We start from the raw sequence: 20,066 nt of genomic DNA, 5'->3' as shown, positions 1-20,066 counted from the left end.
ATATCTTGTGATTGGGGGAGTGATCATATTCTAAATTGTTACATTCTAGTAGGATACATATTCTTCCTGGTAGTAGACCTCTCAGTTCACTGGCTTGTAGTACATTATGGGAAAAAATGTTACAATAAATGGGAGAAAGGAGAAATGTGCTTAGTGAAGCGTGTGTTAGATACATGTGTTAGATAACAAGAAAAAAAATACTGACAAGAACAGTGGAGTTTACTGTTTTGCAACTTCAGTATACAGTGAATGACCAGATATTGACATTAATCTTAGATTACAGGCAATGATAGAACTGGAGAAAAGGCATGAAAAGGAAAGGGAAAATCTCCTTTGCTAGCTGTTTAAAAATACAGCTAGTATCATCCTTCTCTGACACCAAATCAGGGAAGGATCAGTCATAACAGAGGAATATAGACAATTGTGAAACAGAAATCATAATACTAACAGTTTAACATTTTCCATTGAGAGAATTTTTAATTAGCCCTGAATTTGTTCTCTAATCTTTCTCTGAATGCAGGCAATTACCACTTCAAGATTAGTTTGTGAATGTTAGCTTTAAGCCCATCATAGGGCCATTTAAACCTATGATGAGCTTAAACTAACAAGTACCTTGATTCAGTGAGAAGGAGAGAAAGCATGTTTCTCTCCTTTTTGTATTGTCAATCTTTTCTGTGAAGTATTTTTATTTTCTAGAAGGAATGCATGAAGATGAGATTTGATTTCACGGAATTGTAGTAGTTTTAAAATAATTTTAAAATATGTGCAAAATAAGAGATTGCACAAACCACATTTCTCAAGTTTTTTTCATGGACTTTTTCCTGTATTCCAAATTGATTTGTATTCCAAAGCTATACTTTGTCCCTGGGACAGACAGAAGCAGAGTAACAGAATTGGAAATTGTCTGGGATATGACAGATTAAATCTTACAAACCAGCTTTAGCCTTTTGTTACAGAAGAGCCTTTCGTTAAATATGTAGGTAGATTTTGTAGGCCTCTATAATAATATAGATCTATGCCACTTCCTCTGTATTTGCTATCTTCTTTGTGTCCTCTCACATGTCAACACTGTATTGGCAAGGGTCACTACTTCTGGCCTGGCCACCACACCCTCTTTTCATTCAAGTCCATGTTTTAAGTACACTTCTTCCAAACTGCCTGCAAAAGCTAGGCTTTCCTTCAAGATCTGTCTGAAACAAAGAAGTGTATGAGGAGGAGAAAAAACCCAATGAGGCCATCACGTTGTGTTGGGAAAAGCACCAGCAAATATTTTGCTCTATCTCAATATTCATCTTCAAACTGGACATTGCAGTAAGATCTTTGAGAGTAAGACTGTCACTTGAGTCTATAAGCCCTTAAGCTTCTCATGTCTCACAAAAAACCATATACCTACCAGGGAGGACTTATCCTGAGCTGTAGGACTTTGTTTTAACTATATTGCATCGTATTTTTTCCAGAAGGATAAAGAAACTTTTTTCGTTAATTATTTTGCTTTTCAATCTTGCATTCTTCAAGCAAAGTCACTTTTCAAAGCACAGAAGACTAAAGGATTGTTAAGCTAAAGAAGCTTCATCTGAGTTCCATACAAACTAAATTATTATATTTCCAGATTTCCTCTTGCTTTGCTACAAGTCACAATGAAGAAAAAGTTGGGCTCCTTTGATGTGAAAAAAGCAATATATCACTTCTCTGAAAGAACATTTCTCAGTCTCTCATGTGAAAAAGGATTAACACCTCCAACAAAGGTCCTGTAGATCACAGAACTAAGCAGCAATACTGAACAGTATTCCTGAGGAGTGGAAAAACTGTATTTAAGCAAGAGATTGTTTGAACTGGCAAACAGAAGCTTTTTAATAGCTGAAGATCTAAGATAAAGGATTAAACCTTTCTGAAGTATCTGCACTTAAACAACTCTAAAGACAAGGAAGCGAGTTTAAATTCATGAAAGATGGTCTTTGTTTTCCTAAATGAACCATGTTCTTTAGTGTCAAAACAAAATCCATTCACAGCATTGTCAAGTACATAAACTTCATGACAATACCACTTATCTACCAAAGTCTGACCTTGCTTACTTTTTAAAATTTTTACTAGTTTGAGCATCTGCCTTCTGCTTGCCTAACTTCATACTTGAGAACAACTTATCTTTCTCCTTTTAATGGGCACTTGTACAGTACGTATAAGCAGAATATGTAAAGTAAGATGTTAGTTTTAAATAGCTACTTGTGTCATATTCCCCCATGTTACAAGTTAGACTTAGTACTTTATCTCTAGTAAAACATCAATGGGTTTATAGGAATTAAATGGTTGAAATGGCATTAAAAAGAATTTGCTGTTATCAACTGCAGGAATGCGGGATGATTCGTAGTTATTAGGCATCAGGAAAAATAGGGATTTCTTACCTTATTTTTATCTTCAGAAATTGAATATGAGAAAATGAGATGTCAGAATGCCATTAAAACTTCTCATACTGTTTTTTCTGTTTATTTTTAACAAAACTGCTGCTTAGCTTGCTGTCTTAAGAAGAAAATTACAGCATTTTTTATCTCAAGCAGCAAACAGGTAACCTTCTGACCTTTTCAGTAAATCCTCAACTGAACCTCTGAAATTAGGGTGATTTAGCATTTTATGGCACAGAATAAAAATCTCTAATTCTGTTTCCAAATAGTGTATCCTGAACACACATTTTATTAAGCTCTTGACTCATTCAGCCGTGTGTATTTTGTAAAGTTCCTATGGTTATTGTTTTACAATAGCTGCTTCCAGAAGCATTGTAAGGGTTTCAATTAATCAGCTCTTTGTGTGCTTCAGACTATGCAAATTTATCACATCAGACCATTCAGCAGCTCATGGGAAAGCAGTGTACAAACTGTATTGTCTTCTAGCACCTCCTCTCATTTAGAGTGATGTTTTTAATAAGAAAACTAATCAAGTTTACTTATGCATTATTTATCTGTTAATTTTAATTCTGTTCTTTACCTCTTATGTCAAATGGGATGTAGCAAGTGATATGATAGATCAGTGAATGATTCAATATTGAACAAAGCTTATGTGATGCAGCACTTTTTTTCTTCTGGACGTGTTTTATGCTTAGTTAGCCAACACAGTATGTAATTAGAGAGTTTTGAAGCAGATGTACATTTTTGTTTAACCTTACTAATTTTTGCAGATCTCTTTGTCACTTGTCCACGGTGCTGTGTTATAGCTACAACTCCTCTTGATTATATGACGTAGTCTTATTTCTCAGGAGTGTTTCCAAATTCTGGCAAATCTTGTAAATCTAAAAGAGACGCCTTTCAGGTTAGTTTTAGCTCTTTTACCACCGTATCATTAGAATAAGTAAACAAGCACATTTAGTAATGCGCTTCTTTTTATCTTGCTGATAGAAACTGGTATTACTGCTGTTTCTATTCACTTAGTCTCCTTTGCTCTCTAATGTCCCTCCTGCTGGTAGTAATTAGTTTTCTATATTAGGTTGTTTTGACTTATTTGATGATTTTTTTTTTTTTTTCATTTGGCATGTGTGTGTATAGAAGGCATCTTACCGTAGCTGGTGAAAAACTTTCCCATACTGTTGTGTTTTGTCCCTGCCCCCTCCCTGCTTGCCCCCCTTTCCCCCTCTCTGCTGAACTGCTGTTTTACAAGTCTGTGTATGTTCATGTTTGTCAGCAAACCATATGAAAGATATCAATTCTGGAAACCTGAATGTCTCCTGATCAGAAAAAGAAACTCTTAAAGGACAACACTGCAGGAGTGAGGGGATCTTTATGCTCTGTCAGGGCCTTGTGGAGGTACATGGGTGTGGAGATGCTGTTGGGATTGATGCGGATAGCGTGTGTGAGGATGGGGGCCATCATGCATAGTCAGAGGGCTGTCATTTATTGGCTAGCATACAATAGCATTGAAAAACATTGCCTATGGCTGTTTTATACTTGCATGTTAAACCACTGTAGATGTCTGATTTAAGTTTATTCTAATTTAAACTGTTATCCTTGCAGTAAACTGCCATACTTATTAATCCACTTTTTTTTTGAGAGGGATATCTTAAAAGAGTTTGTTAGCATTTTCACTAATTTTTCATCTAAGCTGACATTATGAAATTCATATAAAAAGTTTTTTTCTGTAATTCAATTTGGTTTTCAGTTGAAAAGAAATGAGATGTAGCAAGCTGCTGGATGCTTTCTTGCTCAAACATACAACCCTCTTGTTAGTCCACACATTAAAAAAAAATCTTGTTTTTTGTTTTGTCTGGAAAAATAATTGCAGCCTTTTCTGCTGGTTAATGTTTGATTCTGGTCATAGATCAGAAATCCAGACTGTATAGGTGAGAGCAGATTCAGGCCCATTGCAGTGTAGCATTTAGTGTGAAATTCTATTGCTAAATTTCAGATGCAACATATAAAAATTTTGTATGTCCTGTGAGAATGCTGGGGAACAATTTTCATGTGATGTCTAAATCAGTAACAATTAGGAAATCTTAATAACCTGTAGTAAGAGCCACAGAGCAAAGTTACCTGCTAGTTTGACTGTGTCCTCTTTATGAATATTGGATGGGGAGTAGTTGAGCAGCTCAGTTATGAAATGCAGTTTATACTTGGACAGGGTAACATTTGGAACTTGAGGCTGTCTTAAATCCACCCTCCTCTTTTCTCCTTTACTGTTTTATTAACCAGTTAAAATGATAATTGCACTTATATGGATTAATTCACTTGATCACTTTTTCGCAGCTGCTCGGCAATGCAGAACTGCTAGGCTTGCCTTTTACTGCCCTGCTGCAAACTCTGGCTCAGCGATCGGGGCTGAAAAAGAGTAGCAAATTCAGGAGCTTTCAGTGCAGACCTGCAAGCATTAGTCTCTGAAGAGCTGCTGAAGGCAAGTGACTGCAAAATGAAATCAAGTTTACGTTTTTAAATGAATTGCAGTTACTTGCTTTAGAAGTAGCATTGTATATAGGAAAGATGTCTTTCAGCTTTTTAAATAGTTTTTTACGAGAAAGAATGTTCGTAAAACATAGGGGAGGAAGAAGTTTCTCTCGTGTCCTGTTCTCTATGCATGGGCACGCTATAGATCTGTTATAAATTCAGTGACTTCTTAAAATACGGAAGCTTGGAATTGAGGTTTTATAGCTTTCTCTTTTTTATTTTTTTTTTTCCCCTTCTGTAAAATAGAAACTTTATAAATGGCCTAGTGAGCTTCACATTGCTGGATTCTGTCTAAATATTTTGTTTTTAACTTCTAAGCTCATTATGCTGTCTTTGTGTTAACTTGTATTAAAATCTGTCAGCTATGACTGGTCTCATAACCACAGTCAGCGGACCAGAATAAGTTAATTATTTACTTGTGTCACTAGTGCTCTTCATCTAATGAAATGCACAGCTGTGTTAGATCTGCAGTTGGGTGTGTAGGTCCCATTGTTATACAAGTCAGCGGAGGGTAGAAGCCGCTATGATGGAGAGCCCTCAGTTCTTTCTGCTGTTCTGCCTTTCTGTGTCGATTTCATGGATCTTTTATCATTCACTTTCACACAAAACAAACAACACAGTGGCTGTCTGCTATGGGAACCAGCTTGGCATATAAAAGGTTTTCAGAGCCTAAAGTAATTTTAAGTTAGCTAAGATTTAATTTTTGGCTTACAGGTGCCGCGAAGTCCAGATGCAACCTAATGCTTTCTTAGAAGTAAATGCAAATAAGGCAAAATATGTGCCATAATACATATATAAGAAAGTATTTATGTATACAATTTTAGGATTAAAAAGCTGTGCGCACAAGAAATAGCCGATTGGAGTTTTTTTCATTTTCAGCAAATGATTGCTGCTTGGCGGGGAGGGGTGGAAGGATGTTATTGATTTATCGTAATAGAACAATGAAAATTAGTTTCAATAGGTCTAAAAACTAAATACAACAACCCCCCCCCTTGCCCCAGATGCTCCAATCCTTTTTTTTTCTGCTCCCTTCCCCCATACTTACCATTTTCATTCTAATAACTACTGTCCCATATACCTATCCCTGTCTTGCTTGGACAGTGGAAGAGGAGCTCCCTCCTGAGCAGACGCCAATATCCCTCTGTGAACTGGCTGGTCGGGGGATGCCTTTTTAGGGATGTAACCAGCACCCTCAGTCTTCCAGGAGCCCCCTCCGCTCCAGGACTGTTCCCAAAGCGTGCTCTGGCAGTTGTAGCAGGCTGATCTCAAATAGCTTGCAGACTTTTTCAGTTCTAAGGGCTTCTGGAAGAAATTGTCCAACTGAAACAGTAGCTTTGGTTCAAAGGAGTATGGGCTTAGGCAGCTGCATTTTAGCACCTGAATTTGAATGTTAGATCTCTTGGTCATTTATAGCTGCAGTATTTTGATCTCCAGAAGTCACTGTAGAAACAGTTGTAAGGGTTGGAAGGAAAATTTTGGGATGTATGATAGACTATTTTAAATGAGTTTCCATGTTCCTGTTTAATCTTTCCTGAATAGTTTTAGAGTTTGGGGGGTTTGTTTGTTTTACATCCAATACTGATGGAGACTGAAAAAAGCTTCCAGAACTTTTAAAAGTACAGTTTGTGTTCATGGTCTGACAAAATATAGCAGTCTGGGGAGCGGATTGTACTTTGTGATTCATCGAAAGCAGTCTTTGCGCAGCAAATGAATGCTACCTGAAAAAATCTTGGTTGTTTTTTTTTTTTTTTTACTTTCCTCTACTTATCTCCTCTCAGTCCCTGTCAAAGACCTGACTTGATTTGTTTTTACTTACAGTATTTAGCAAAGATACATATGATAAACAAATGCCGAATCAATAATAATTTTGTATGTCCAAAGAGATACTGTAAGAGGAGCGATTTCTTCATTTTTTTGCAGAAAATTATAGCATCAGCTTTAAAAACGAGGTCTCCCTTGAGATGTTCCAGTCTGACTGGTCAGAAGTTTCTGGTTGCCTCTGAAAACTGTATCTAAAGCTTTCTTCCCTAATTTGCTAACTCACAAATCACTGGGAGCATTATGTAAGGGTATGCTAATTTTGCCAGTCCTGTCACAAGGCCTCTCTTCTAGCCTGCAGGTTGTGAGCACTGGTCATGGTAATGAATCTGGGTAAAAAGTGGTCCACGAGAAAGAGAGGAGGAGGAAAACACTAAAGAAAATCTGGTGATGAGCGTCAGCCCTGCTGGTGGTTTGCTGTTTGTGAATTGAAATGTTTTCTTTTCTGCAGGGGTGTGTGGACTGATTGTTCCTCAGGAAGACATGCCATTTTGCGATACAGGAATCTGTCCAGATATCATAATGAACCCTCATGGCTTCCCATCGCGTATGACGGTTAGTGGTTATGTTGCAATTAAAGAGGCAGTGTCCCCCGATTGGGGAAGTGAAGTAGATTAGCTGAAAGAAACAAAAAAAAGTTTGAAACATGGTTTCACTGAGAATATTCTCCAGTCATCATGCCACGCACTTGCTCTCCTATAAGTATTCAGCCCTCTGTTTTGCATGTTTTGAAACATCCTACTGTAAAAGGAGTAGGGATGCGGGCTGTTTGTGCATCATTCTCATTTTGTTCTGTATCAAGCTAATAGGAGAGCAACTGAATACCTCGCTTGCACCCTTTCTGTTTGAAAATTTCTTGCTCTTCCTCTCCTTCCCTATTGCCCATGCCCACTAAGCCGGCTGGGGCAGACTGTGAGGCGAAGGTTGGAGAGGAGTTTCAATAATAGTTCTAGACCTATATAACTTCTTACATTACACACACCTCCCGGGAACTGATGCAAGTCTTGCACCTGTGCTGCAGAGTCATACTAAATACTTCACAGCCTGGCCTTTATATGGGACCTCCACTGATTACTTCATACAGCCTCTCATCTTTTTTTCTTTGTTAGCTTCTTCCCTTCTGTTCCCCCTGCTGCACTGTAGCATGTCAGTCTCTGAGGCTGTTTCCTAGAGCAGAAGGCCACACTGGATCCTGTTCATTTTCCAGACAACTGGAAAAAGTAGAGCTACCTGGCTCTGTACCTTAAAGGTGTTCCCAGACCCTGCGATGAGTCTGGTTTTCCCCCTTCTCACAGGAGTACTCCCTGTTCTTGGGCTTCTTCCACTCCTCCCATTGCATGCAATAACCCAGGCTGCCATCTTGGACACTTTGCCTGGCTAACTTATGCTGTGACCAGTCCAGCAATGTGCCCATACGAGTGAGCGGGCTGTTAACTCTGCTTTTCTTTGCACAGGTAGGAAAGTTAATTGAACTCCTGGCGGGAAAGGCTGGGGTCCTCGACGGCAGATTTCACTATGGAACAGCTTTTGGAGGCAGTAAAGTTAAGGATGTGTGTGAAGATCTTATTCGCCATGGTTATAACTACCTAGGGAAGGACTACGTAACATCTGGTATCACGGGGTAAGAATCTGCTGTATAGATTTACATGTTTCAGGGGAGTGGGGAAATCCTGTTGAGACACATCTGAAAAATCTTCTCATGTCTCAGAGCTCAGGAACTTTCTCTTATTTGCAAACCGCTCTGTGAGATGGAGGGAAGGGGCTGAAGAACGGTGCACTTCCCCCCCCCCCCTTAGAATTATTTTGTGGTTCCACATTTTAAGAATTACTAGTATTTGTGTAGCTGTAATGTGAATGACTCTTGTAGTACATATGAAAATTTCCCAACTTCTACTGCACGACAAAGAAGTAAAATCAAGGTTTTCTTTTTGGGAGATTGTAAGAAATTTCAGGTTTCTGTTGGCAGCACATCTTATATATGCTTGGAATCAGATAAGCATTTTCATGTTGACTTTAATAGTACTGTAAAATATGGATTTGGGGGCAGGTGTCTGTTCCTTGGGAATATTTTGTGTGTGCGCTTTTTTCTTTTTTTTTTTTTTCCTCCTTCTTTCGATTACACAATGATTCAGTCTGGCATAATACTCTAATCTGCAGACTTCCTGCTGTGTTGATCGGACTGGCTTCTGAGACACAGAGTTCAAAGAGCATAAGATAGTTTAGGAACAGGAAAAGGCCATATGGCTTCACATGCCTGCCCTTCCAAAATGTATCTTAATCCTACCTTCCTGCTATTTTTATTATCCTCCCAGTCCCCTTCTTCTCAAGCAACAAGTTTAGGTCTCTTCTGTAAGTTGTTTTTTTTTTTTAATAGTTTTTATTTTAATTGCTTTTTCTACCAGCTTATTCCATATGTTGTTTCTCTTTTTGTTTCAGAGGTGATTTTGTTTTCCTTACCCATTCCATATTCCATAAATTGTATATCAAGTATCCTGGTGTTTGAAACACTTTTTGTTGATACATCATGGTAACTTTTAACAAATCTGACTAATCTTGTTTCCTAGGGAGAATAAAATCACCTAGCTCTAAAAATCCCCTGTCCCCAAACTTCAGCTTTGTAGTACTCTATTTAGAGACTTTGCTTTAAGATGCTGATATTCTTCCAGGCAAATTTCACATGCTTAATCTATTTTTTATGAAATTTGAAGGCAGATTTCATAACAATGTGGAAGTTTGCAAATTCCAAATGTCTAGTTAAGTTTTACTATTTTCCTCAATAGGCAGCTTTTGGAATAACACTGCATCATGTCAGTAATGACTCTGAATGGGAGATACAATACTGTTGTCTCCTGCTTTTTTTTACATTGCACATACATTTTTTAAAAATAAATCAGTGGCAGTGCTGAGCTTGTTTGTCTGTGCTAAATCTGGTCATTCTTAGTGCTGAAGGTGGTAGTTGGGAAATGACTGAGTGCTTTCAACTGTTGCTTTCTGATCTTCAGGCGCTTATGCTGTTCTTACAGTTGGGGGTGTTTTAGACACAGAAATCTTTAGCCATTACTCCAGCTCGTAGAATGGAGTAACACCCTCTGTACTGCTTGCAGATGTTCCCAAGCTGATGCAAGTGCCTAAAAACGGTTCTCAAGAGCCCCTTCACCTGGCTCGTCTCAGCCTCCAGTGCCAGGGCAGTGATTTTTGTCCTATGGATACAGCTGCTGAGCAGTGCTGCAGGGGCAGCTGTGATGAGGCACAGCCCCTCAGGGAGGGCTTTCACCCGTCTGGGTCTTGGGTTGTCCTTCAAAGAGGTGTGCAGGGAGAATTAGTGGATGGGAAGACTGTCAAGCTCATAGTGTGCCAGTGCTAAGCTATTCTTGCAAATGCAAATTCCTTAAAGTGCTCCTATAAAAATGATGTTTTGAGCATTTATGCTGCATGTATTTGTTTACATATATGCTTACCTTTGTTTTGTGTGTGAATTATATAAAGTGAAGGAATGTAAATAGAAATATCGTAAGTCACTCTTCAGGGTCTGACACACTTACAGTTTTTATTGGTTACCGATGACACTATTGAAACACTCCTGCACAGACAGAGGAGGGACTTAACATGGTACACCTGAAACAGGTACCTGCAGCTATAGCAGCATGTCTGCGCAGCGTATGGCCAGAGTTCAAGAGCTTGTTCCTCGCTAGGGTGGATACAGCAGTATGTGGTGCTGGAAGTGTACTGCTCTCGTGTTCAGAAGGGTTCCCTGTGGGGTTTTCAGACTGACTGCCCTGAAAGCCCAGACACGTTTTTCTAGGACTCATGATTCCCAAATTGTTTTAAATTCCTCCGGTACACAACACTCTTGTGTCTCTTAAGGTAAGTATGTGCTAAATGTGAATATTGGTTTTGTTTTGATTTGTTTTTTTTTTATTCCTTCAGGGAACCTTTGGAAGCCTATATCTATTTTGGCCCTGTGTACTACCAGAAACTAAAACACATGGTGTTGGATAAAATGCATGCAAGAGCTCGAGGACCCAGAGCAGTGCTCACCAGGTATTGTTACAGGCTAAGCACAAAATTCTTGTGTACATTCAGAAGTGTGCCCAGCTGACTGATGGGTGTAAAACAAAGGTTTTTTACCTTTTGATACTTGACACAAAATGCTGTTACCTGTTAATACGCTGTTACAGACTAAAAGCTTTCACAGTCGACTGTGGCAGGAGGTTGTTCTGAATGTCCAGGTGTGCTCTATGTGATCCAAAACTGAGTTTGCATCTCAGATTTCTGTTAGCAGTTGGTAAAAACACCATCTGCTGATTCACAGTGCACACTGTGGCCCTTTCCTGTCAGATTGCTCATATCGTAGGTATTTTAGGAGGATTTTTTTTTTCTTTAACGTTTGTACTTTTACAAAATTGGGTGTGAGTAGAAGAAAGAAATTTCTTCTAATATTTCAGCATCCTTTGGCATTCAGCAGGTTGATAGTGATGCAGCCCATGTCTTCACCTGTCAAGGCAAAGCAAATGCATTGGCCCTGGTGTAGTGCAAACAAACCTTAGAATAAAGAGCATCCCTGGTATACTGCACTTTGCTTTGCAGACTTTTCCATTCAACTCTAAAACTGGATTTAGGGTTGTATGTGCTGGTCCACAGTTATCATTCAATACCATGCAGGAGAATAGCACTTTCACGCTAAAAGTTACAGAGGTGCCAACAGTAAATCTCCATTTTTATTTGCCCAGTTGAAGGTATGTCCTCAGTTCCTTTCAAGTCATGATCGTTGCACTAAGCCTGAACTTGGTTTTCTCTCCAACAAAAAGGTTGATTACCACGTTGATGTCTTCTGGTGTCAAGTTTTGAAGTTAAGCAGATGTACTCTGAGTAATAGGTAATATAAGCCCCTGGAGGTGCGCTTGAATTTTCTGGACCTTTGGGGAATTTGAAGCATCCTGCTTTCACTGATGTTACTTACCTTTTCTCCTTAAAGCCAAGCTCTATGGCTGTTTGCACTCATGTTCTAAATTGCTGATATTCCTTGCTCACAAGAAACAGTTTAGTGGCACAGGCTTTGCTTTAAGGAGGATTCTAGTGGATCGTTTAATTCACCTCTCTCCATCACAGTAGGATTATTTGCTAAACCTTGCCAGAAAGTTAATTGCCAGCTAGTCTTGAATATTCTAGCAAAAATTATTCCAAATGTCCTTTGCCAGTCTTTCTGGACTATCATGTACGCCATTTGTACCTCACCTGCACGGTGGTACTCTTCTTTTTGACCCGTCCCTTTTGTACTGTTTTTGAGATGTAAGCAGAAAGTCATGTCTATACTGCCCTTACTCTTCCCTATAACAAGTATGATTTATATTCTTTAATTCTTAATTTATTTTTATGCCTCTTACCATGTGCTGATCCACTTCTCTTGCCTTGCCTGACTGCACAAGTTGGCAAGTCTGTCCTCTTAGTAGGTGCAGCTTCTACCTGTTGATGTGCTATTAGAGAATGGAGGGGCAGGTCTCTGCTGTACCTGATTCAGAAATATCTTTCTCTTTTGCTTTTCATTGCATATTTCCTATGCCTTTTGGCTCTAGGACAAACTGAAGTTGTCTCACACTTTCCATGGAGGTAAATACCAGTGGTTGCACTGGGAGAGAAATCATGAAAAGTTTTTGTAATTCTTGGCTGAGCTTTTCCACCAACCACATTAAGAAGAGCAAGTGTAGCACAACCATTATTTCCTACCACAGCTGCTTGCCTATGTGAACATAAGTGATATTCCCAAATAATGGGCTGTCTGCCCCATTTTCTGTTCTTCAGTGTGTAAGTATTGGTATTGGTGCTTCACATGAAAATGAAAACTCGCTGTCTTAGCTAATGGTGCACGCAGTTGGTTTACTGGAGCTCCTAGCTTACCCAGATCCCTTGGATCTGCTTTTGTATTGTCTCCCCAACTTCTCAGCTGTTTAGAGATACTGAATTTAAATGAAACCTAAATCCCAAGTCAAGGTAATGTTTACATGTAAAGATGAAGGTGGTGTGATTTCCCCCACCCCTTACTTTCTTTGAATTCTTTGTTCCAGTCAGTAGCATCATACTTTGTAGCTAAGGCTCTTTATTTGACTTTCAGGAAAGGTAGTGGATATTCAATTTATGCTGCCTCTTGACTAGTCTTTTAGGAATTTTCTTTTTTCTCCTCAACTAATTAAACTTTTGTTATTGCCATCGCCTCTGCTGAGAGAATCTGCTTTGCCAGCTTTCATACTCACTATTGTTTTATCATCCATTGCACTTCCTGGAGAGTAGATTGCCTCTAACATTGTTTTTTGCTTTTAAAAGTAATCCTGTAACAACTTCCAATATTGGCTGTCGTCTTGAAATGCATTTTATTATATATCAAATGTACCTTAACTGACAGAGCAAAGCTATATTTCCATCTGGAATAAGGCAGAAGACTTGAGTTTCTTGAACATCACTGATTCTAGATATTGTTCTGATTAAAACAAGACTTTGTAGAATAGCAAAGCAGCACTGTTTGTCAACACAGTCAAAAACCACCAGGACGTTGCCCTCTAAATTGGTGTTTGTTAAATGAAATGCAATACTTAATTTATTTTGCCATGAGTAGTTGACAATTAATTTAAAATGTAGTTCTATATATGGTGTTGCCTAGATACCCAGTCCTGCTAAATCTTTTTAATAGATAAACTGCTTTTAGTTTTCCTTACAAAAGATCAATATAAGCTTTCTGCACGCATAGTTGTTTTGATGGACATTGTCAGAGCTGCCACCTGCATGTCTTTTGAACTTATCAGATATGCCAGTCCCTATTATACTGCAAGGGAGTCATGTGATGACACTGGTCAGGGCTCCTCTCTGCGCTCTGGGGCTGTGGGAGCACGGTACGCCCTCCTCCTTCAGGCAGTGTTTTTCTAGGTAATACTCCACTTCTTGGAGATCAGTGTTTCTGCCAACAACTCCATTTCGCGTTAGCCACTGGTTTTCTGTAACAGGCACAAGGGAGATCTGCTGAGACTTACAAGGCCCGCTCTTATTCATGGGGGTAGACTTATTTCCCCCCACTGGCCAATGAAACAAGGAACAGGGCCATAAAGCTGAACCCACTGTTCTTCCAGAAAATGCAGAATTAGTGCCAATAAACTCTTAATGTGCTTAAAAACACTGAAGTTAATTGTTTTATGCTTTCTTCTAAACGCAGCTGTTAAATAGTATGAAGACCACTTGGCCTTATTTTTTTATTTAAAGAATCACTGCGTTTTATTTAGCATTTAAGAATTCTAAGAACTTTTTTTTTTTTAAAATATGAGAAGTATCTCTTTTTAATTATATTCCCAATCTATTTTCAAGAGTCTGTTTCGTTTTCAGAATGTTATATTTAGAATAAAGAATGGAAGTAGTTGCCCAGGGCAACAGCTGCAGTGTACGTGTGTATAGCCGGAAAGGGAAAGCACAAATGCTTTATAAATACTGTTTTAACATTTTAAACAACCTTTGGTGTGAGGAATTTTCAAACTCATGTGAGCCGGAAGAAAAATCTGATAGACTTAGGAAGCATAAGATAAGCTCTTTTCAAAGGCCCAATCTCAATATTGAAATTTTCGGTACTTCAGAAAACTACTTTTTAAAGAGGGCGGATTTGGGGGTTTTTTGTTTTTTTAATGAGGTCATTTTGACAGTGGGAGTGAAACGCTTAAGAGCTTAAGACTCAAGTTGGGGTTTTTTGTTTGGGGGGGCTTTTTGTGGGTTTTTTTAATGGCATTTCAGCTGCCTTGGAAATCTTCCTCCCGTATCTGTTGGAAGACCCACGGCATATCAACTCTTAAAAGGCTGGAGTTGAGACCCAATCATTTTTCAAGAGGTTTTATCCTCCCTTAATTGGATTGAGACTTTATTGGGGCTCACGTTTATAAAGCTATTTTATCATTTTTCCAGCACCTGGTGAAACTTTTAAAAGTAGTCTTGTGCATTAACTAATATTACAGAAATCAGTTGGTAAAAGGAACTCAGGCACTTTTAGCACCACAGCAAATGCCTGTGTCTTTGGAGGCCCCAACTGCTTTTAAAATCTGCCTCTTAGGACTTCAGAAGAGAAACTGCATTCACCACAGTGTTAGTCCTTTAAAACAGCATCTGAACAGTGATGGTGCCATCATCTGGGGAGGGGGCCCTAGGGAGTTTAATCAGGATGTAAACAACTTCTATCCATTCTCCCAACAGTGGGAAAAATAGAACGTTATATGAATGAAAAGGACAATTTGAATTACAAGCAGATTAGTTTTAAGGTTCCAGTGTGGTCAGAGTAAGGGAAACTACTTCCCCCAAAAAAACAAATAAAACTTGCATCTTTAGAAGATATTTTGGTCTGGTAATTAGGTATTTTTTTTTACACTTGTTACAAAAGATTATTAGATGTTGAAGGCTTTTATAAATCCTTTTCTCTGAGTTGCAATAAGTTGGCAAAAACTTATTTTTAATATATTTAGTATGCTTAATAAATTTGGTTGTTTGAAATAATATAAACAATATGTACTCCAAAAGTTATGGGCCAGATCTGTCATTGGATATTCTAGGTGGATTACACTGCTGCAGATATCAGAAACAGCACATAAACATGGGGTTTCACTGAGCAGTGAAGCCTCTTATGATTGCCAATAACATTTTTTTAATTCCTTCTCTTTGCTGTCATGTTTCAGGGAGTATACTAAGATGGAAATATTTGATAAAATGCATGCAATATATTAGTGCTTCAGGAATTTAAGGTTGGTTTTGCTTCACAGTTCACTACAATATTTGCAACCTAAGTACTAGAGCATTGTGCTAATACATGAGAGCAGAACTGATACTGTATGAAATTGCAGTATGACAAACAAGAGGTTGGAAGTTTTGACTGTGTCTAACAAGAAAAAATTGGCTTAAACAGTCATAGTGTTAAATAATATATTGTACCGTGCCTTTTTACCTCAAAATCTTCAGCGTGTACTTACATTGCTTTGTTAAAACTTGCCTCTAGCACCATGAGGACAGGAAGTCTTTCCAGACAAAAAATAAGAGTTTGATTTGTGTTGAGGAACTAGAAAACCAGGAACCTATACAATATGAAAATTAGTCTGTTAACCATCAGACATGAAAAAAAAAAAACTAGATAAATGTTACTTTAAAAAAAAAAAAAGTAGGATTTCAATAATGAGTTAGTAATATGCGTACTACTTGTTTGCTGCTTTGGTTTGTTATTCTCTCCCAGGTCAAAAATGTTTTTATTTTAAGAATTTAGTCTTAGCTGTAGTTCAGCTGAAACATTAGCTTGATGATTCTTGGATACTGTTCTTTTTGTTTTCACTTGTTCAGCTACATTCTGTGAGGTAAAGAATTGTGGCCTGACGCTGCAGTTGCCACTCACAGAACTACGTCATATTGCAAGTGCAGGAGCAAAGATGAATTGCTTCAACTTGAGTAACACATTTGCGAGATCAGGAACTCTGGTTTGTAGAATGCTATTGTTCATTGATCCTGTACTATTCCTACAGTTTGAAGACAGGCATTCCTAGAGTTGTAGAATGTATGTTCTGGAATACTTACTACATTTTTTCAAATACTTATTTCAAAGGCAACCTACTGAAGGTCGATCCCGTGATGGTGGTTTACGTCTTGGAGAGATGGAACGGGATTGTTTGATAGGTTATGGAGCCAGTATGCTTTTATTGGAGAGACTGATGATTTCAAGTGATGCCTTTGAAGTGGATGTTTGTGGACAGTGTGGCTTGCTGGGGTACTCTGGCTGGTAAGTTGTCTAACTGTAATTCTTTTTCTAAATCATGGTGTCCCCTCCTCACTTTTTGCATGTGACATGTTTCATATTTTCAAAAAACCCCTTGACCTCAGGGCAAAGTGGTAAAGCAAAGTGGTACAGAGTAAACATGCCTCTATGTAACAGAACCTTGCCCTTGGTTATAGTGCTTCTCAGTTTTAAAGTGCTCACAGACACTGATTAACAGTCCCATGCATCTTCATCAAAACCAGTGTCAATGTTCAAAACTGGTGTTTGGAACGTTGGTGACAGGGGATGGTTCTTTGTTATGGTCTGATTGAAGTTAGGACTAAAGTGGGTGTGCAGTTAATAGGCCAGGGGTGTCTCCTGTTGTGGGAGCACAGGTATTGTCTTCCACAGCAAGCTGTGCTTGTGGGAAAGGTTACCTTCGCTCTGCCTGCTGCCTTCCCTCCCACCCTTGCAGGGGATTAGCAAACGCCCAATCCTGTATATCAGCTATTTTTTGAAAAGGGGAAAACAGCTGTGTCAATGTACTTGACTCTTCTGACATCAGAAATGAGATTACTAGCTAGGCTAGTCACAGATCTTCCTGGTACAATCACAAGTTGAACCTCACAAGGCTGAAGAGAGAGAGTGGGCACAGAAGAATGGGAGGAGAAAGCAACATCTCCTGCTTTCTTGTTCTCTAGCTATGGAGTTCATAATCACATGCATCCCGCTTTCTTTGAGTGTGCCCATCCCAAATGCCTTTTGCTTTGTAGTCTTGTAAAACAAGGAGCTCCTCTTCAAAGCGTCAGACAAATGCACCAATCCCATGTTGGAGCCTGAGAGACAAGCAGCTGTCTGGTTGGAAATTCAGCTGGCTTCTGCCCAACTGCCTTGTCCCTAAGAAAATTATCTCTAGTCTAGCTAATGGTCTTGCTGTCTTTCTCTGGGTCCTAAGCCAGTACTGAGTTTATCTCCTGCAAACAAACTGGTTTTCCATGTAGGGGAAACACAAAGCTGGATGTCAAAACTAGGTGGAGCTCACCATGTATAACACTATGGGCTTTGCTCTAACCATCTTTTCTCTACAGTAATTTGGAGATGCTAGATTTAAAGTTGCCCTGTAGCATGCTGGAAATACACCACTATTATTAGAAGATAGGGAAACTTCTTTTTATGTTCTTTGGAGGCGAGGGAAATGTTTTGTTTTAGCTTGGTTTTGTTTTAGCCGGGCAGAAAAACAGGCTTGTGAGACCAATAGGAATTTATGAGATACAACGTTCTTGCAAGCTTTATGAAAACAGGTGACCTGGAATCCTATGACTAAGGGAGGAAAAAATAAACGGTGCGAGTTCAAGTTACAAGTTACTCTAATATTTATGTCGGGGGAAGATGGGGAGTTGGAAGGAGGAGAAAGATTCATTTCTAAATACCTCAAAAGAACATTGTTGGAAACTTGCCGCATCTTGGATATCAATACCAATCTATTGGGAGAGGCAGGAAATTGGACTTTATTCACTTCAGTGCTTCGAGAGTGACTTTTCCATGATACAATGAAGTAGGAAAGTAAGGTGTGTTCTCAGTTTGTAGATGTGTAAAAGTGATAGCTACCATTTCTGCTCTTGGTCAGACCTTTCTTCTGAAGCGTATGGCTTCTGGCCAGAAACCAAGCACCGCATTTGTCTGCTAACAGCAGCAGCGGTTCTGCTCCTTGTGGGGCAGAAGTTCAGACAGAGGTAGGTAAACACATGTGAAATCCAGAGGAGAGACAAGGTCTACTTTGTGCATGTTATGGTGGTTGGTGATTTTTAGTTGGGCATTGTCCTACTGGCTTTTGTGCGGTAAGTATTTTTGAGAGTCCTGTTTTTCTTGAGTGTGTGTACACTGTATGTAACAAGTGAGGCCTTTTTCTGATCCAGGTCTCTTAAAACTACTGCAATGCAAATAACAGTTGAAGGAAGTTGTCGGAAAGAAAGGGCATGCCATAAGTCAAACAACCAACCACTTCTAACTGTGTAAAGCACTGCCTTCAAAAAATTCACATGCAGATGCAGCTCAATTTTTTTTTTTATAAGACCTTGGCTTTCAGAGCAGTCCTTGAAGATGTTCAGAGACCACAGGAAGTGAAGGCGCCTTGAAGAAAATTAGGAATTTGAACTTTAGAAATAGTATTACATAAGGTGTTGTTAATATATGTCATATTTTGAAGTTTGTAACAAAGTTTAGTAACTCTTTTTAAGTAACTGTGAAAGAAACTACTCTCTCAGACAGAGCCAGACATTCTTGCAATCTGATTCTGTGAAAAGCTGTCTGATATGTGAGAGTAATCAATAAGAGGTAGTTTCTTCTAAATGATATGCTGTGTCTACCAGTAGCTGAAGCAAGTGGCCCTATAATGAGCATCACAGTAGAGACCAAGTCATTAAGAGAAACTTCCAAACAGGCCTTTTCAGTGCTTCTGGCATTAATAGGACATTGCTGCAAGAAACCTTTTAGAAACTTATTGTTTGGTGGCTAGCATTAAGGACACTTGTCTTAAGGAAGATGAGCCCTTCCTCCCAAACAAGAACTAGCCACTGGGTATGTTTTTCTGCAAGGTAGTAACAGCAGATCAGTGTTGGGGCTTGAACTAGTACTTTTGCAAGGGAAGGAGACTGCTGTGGCAGTGACAGAATTTGTCCCCGTAAAAAATACAGTAGATACTTACGGTGATGTACCAGTTTCATGCAAATTTTCCAACTTTACTGTTGTACAGGTGCTCAGGGGCAGGACTCCACTGAATGCAATGAGCAGAATTTGGTCCTTTTTTGATGGTTAGATGAGAAGTTATTCCTATCCCTAGAGTCTGAGCATTTTAAAATATACATGAAGAAAAATTTTGTTTCTGGTCCAGATTCAGCCTTGGCACAGTTGCCTTTTCCTGTCCAGTTTAGTATCAATTTAGTACCAAAGGGTCTTTCAAGTACTTCAGTTTCTGTGATCTCTGTTTGACAGAGCTTTGTGCTTTGTGCTTATCACACCTTCACCTTTCTGGGTCATCCCCATCCAAGTCCAAAGCAAGCGCAGAATGGCGTAGCTTTGAGCCTGGGTGCAGTGAGTAGTCTTTGCTCCTCAGACCCTAGTAGCTGTAATCAGATGCCAGACATCTGCTCATAGCAGAAAAGTTGTGCCTCATCAGGCTTCCATGGCTTGCAAGGCTTCTTCTATTGAGAGCAATTGCTTGCTGTGTTAGCATCGGGAAGTGGCTTCTGTTTAGGTCACTTCCTCCCACCATAAAAGTGTACCTATCCCTATAAATTTGGACTAGGGGAGTAGTTATAAACCTGCAGCTGAGGTCTATTCTGTTTTAAAGGCGTGCTAGCTGTGACATTTTCTCTATGTAACAGTGTCTGCAGGAGAAGCCTGTTCCAGGGAAACACCTAGTTCAGTCTCTTACCTTCTTACTGACTGTAGTCAGATTTAGACAAAGCTAAAGCAATTACTGGGAATAAGTGAAGCTTCATTCCTCATCATGAACTGCAGAAATGTAACTAAGGCTTCTGTACCATTGGTTGAAACCACAGTTTTCTTGGAAAATA

General features: G+C 39.1%; 1 protein-coding gene across 4 annotated transcripts in view; it reads left to right on the top strand.

The window, feature by feature from the left end:
- POLR3B (RNA polymerase III subunit B) overlaps positions 1-20,066 on the top strand; it is a 79,744-nt gene that overhangs the window by 57,829 nt on the left and 1,849 nt on the right. For 2 of the 4 annotated variants that reach the window (XM_075156802.1, XM_075156822.1), the window contains 4 exons: positions 7,189-7,292; positions 8,192-8,358; positions 10,665-10,778; positions 16,342-16,515. In XM_075156802.1, the coding sequence (XP_075012903.1) occupies positions 7,189-7,292; positions 8,192-8,358; positions 10,665-10,778; positions 16,342-16,515 (559 nt within the window). Of the gene's footprint in view, positions 1-3,166; positions 3,298-7,188; positions 7,293-8,191; positions 8,359-10,664; positions 10,779-16,341; positions 16,516-20,066 lie in introns of those variants that run through there. The other 2 variants (XM_075156811.1, XR_012674563.1) reach the window with 2 other exon arrangements.

The sequence above is a fragment of the Calonectris borealis genome, chromosome 1 (assembly GCF_964195595.1).
Source record: "Calonectris borealis chromosome 1, bCalBor7.hap1.2, whole genome shotgun sequence".
In the NCBI taxonomy this organism is placed as follows: domain Eukaryota; kingdom Metazoa; phylum Chordata; class Aves; order Procellariiformes; family Procellariidae; genus Calonectris; species Calonectris borealis.
This window is presented reverse-complemented; position numbering and strand designations above follow the sequence as displayed.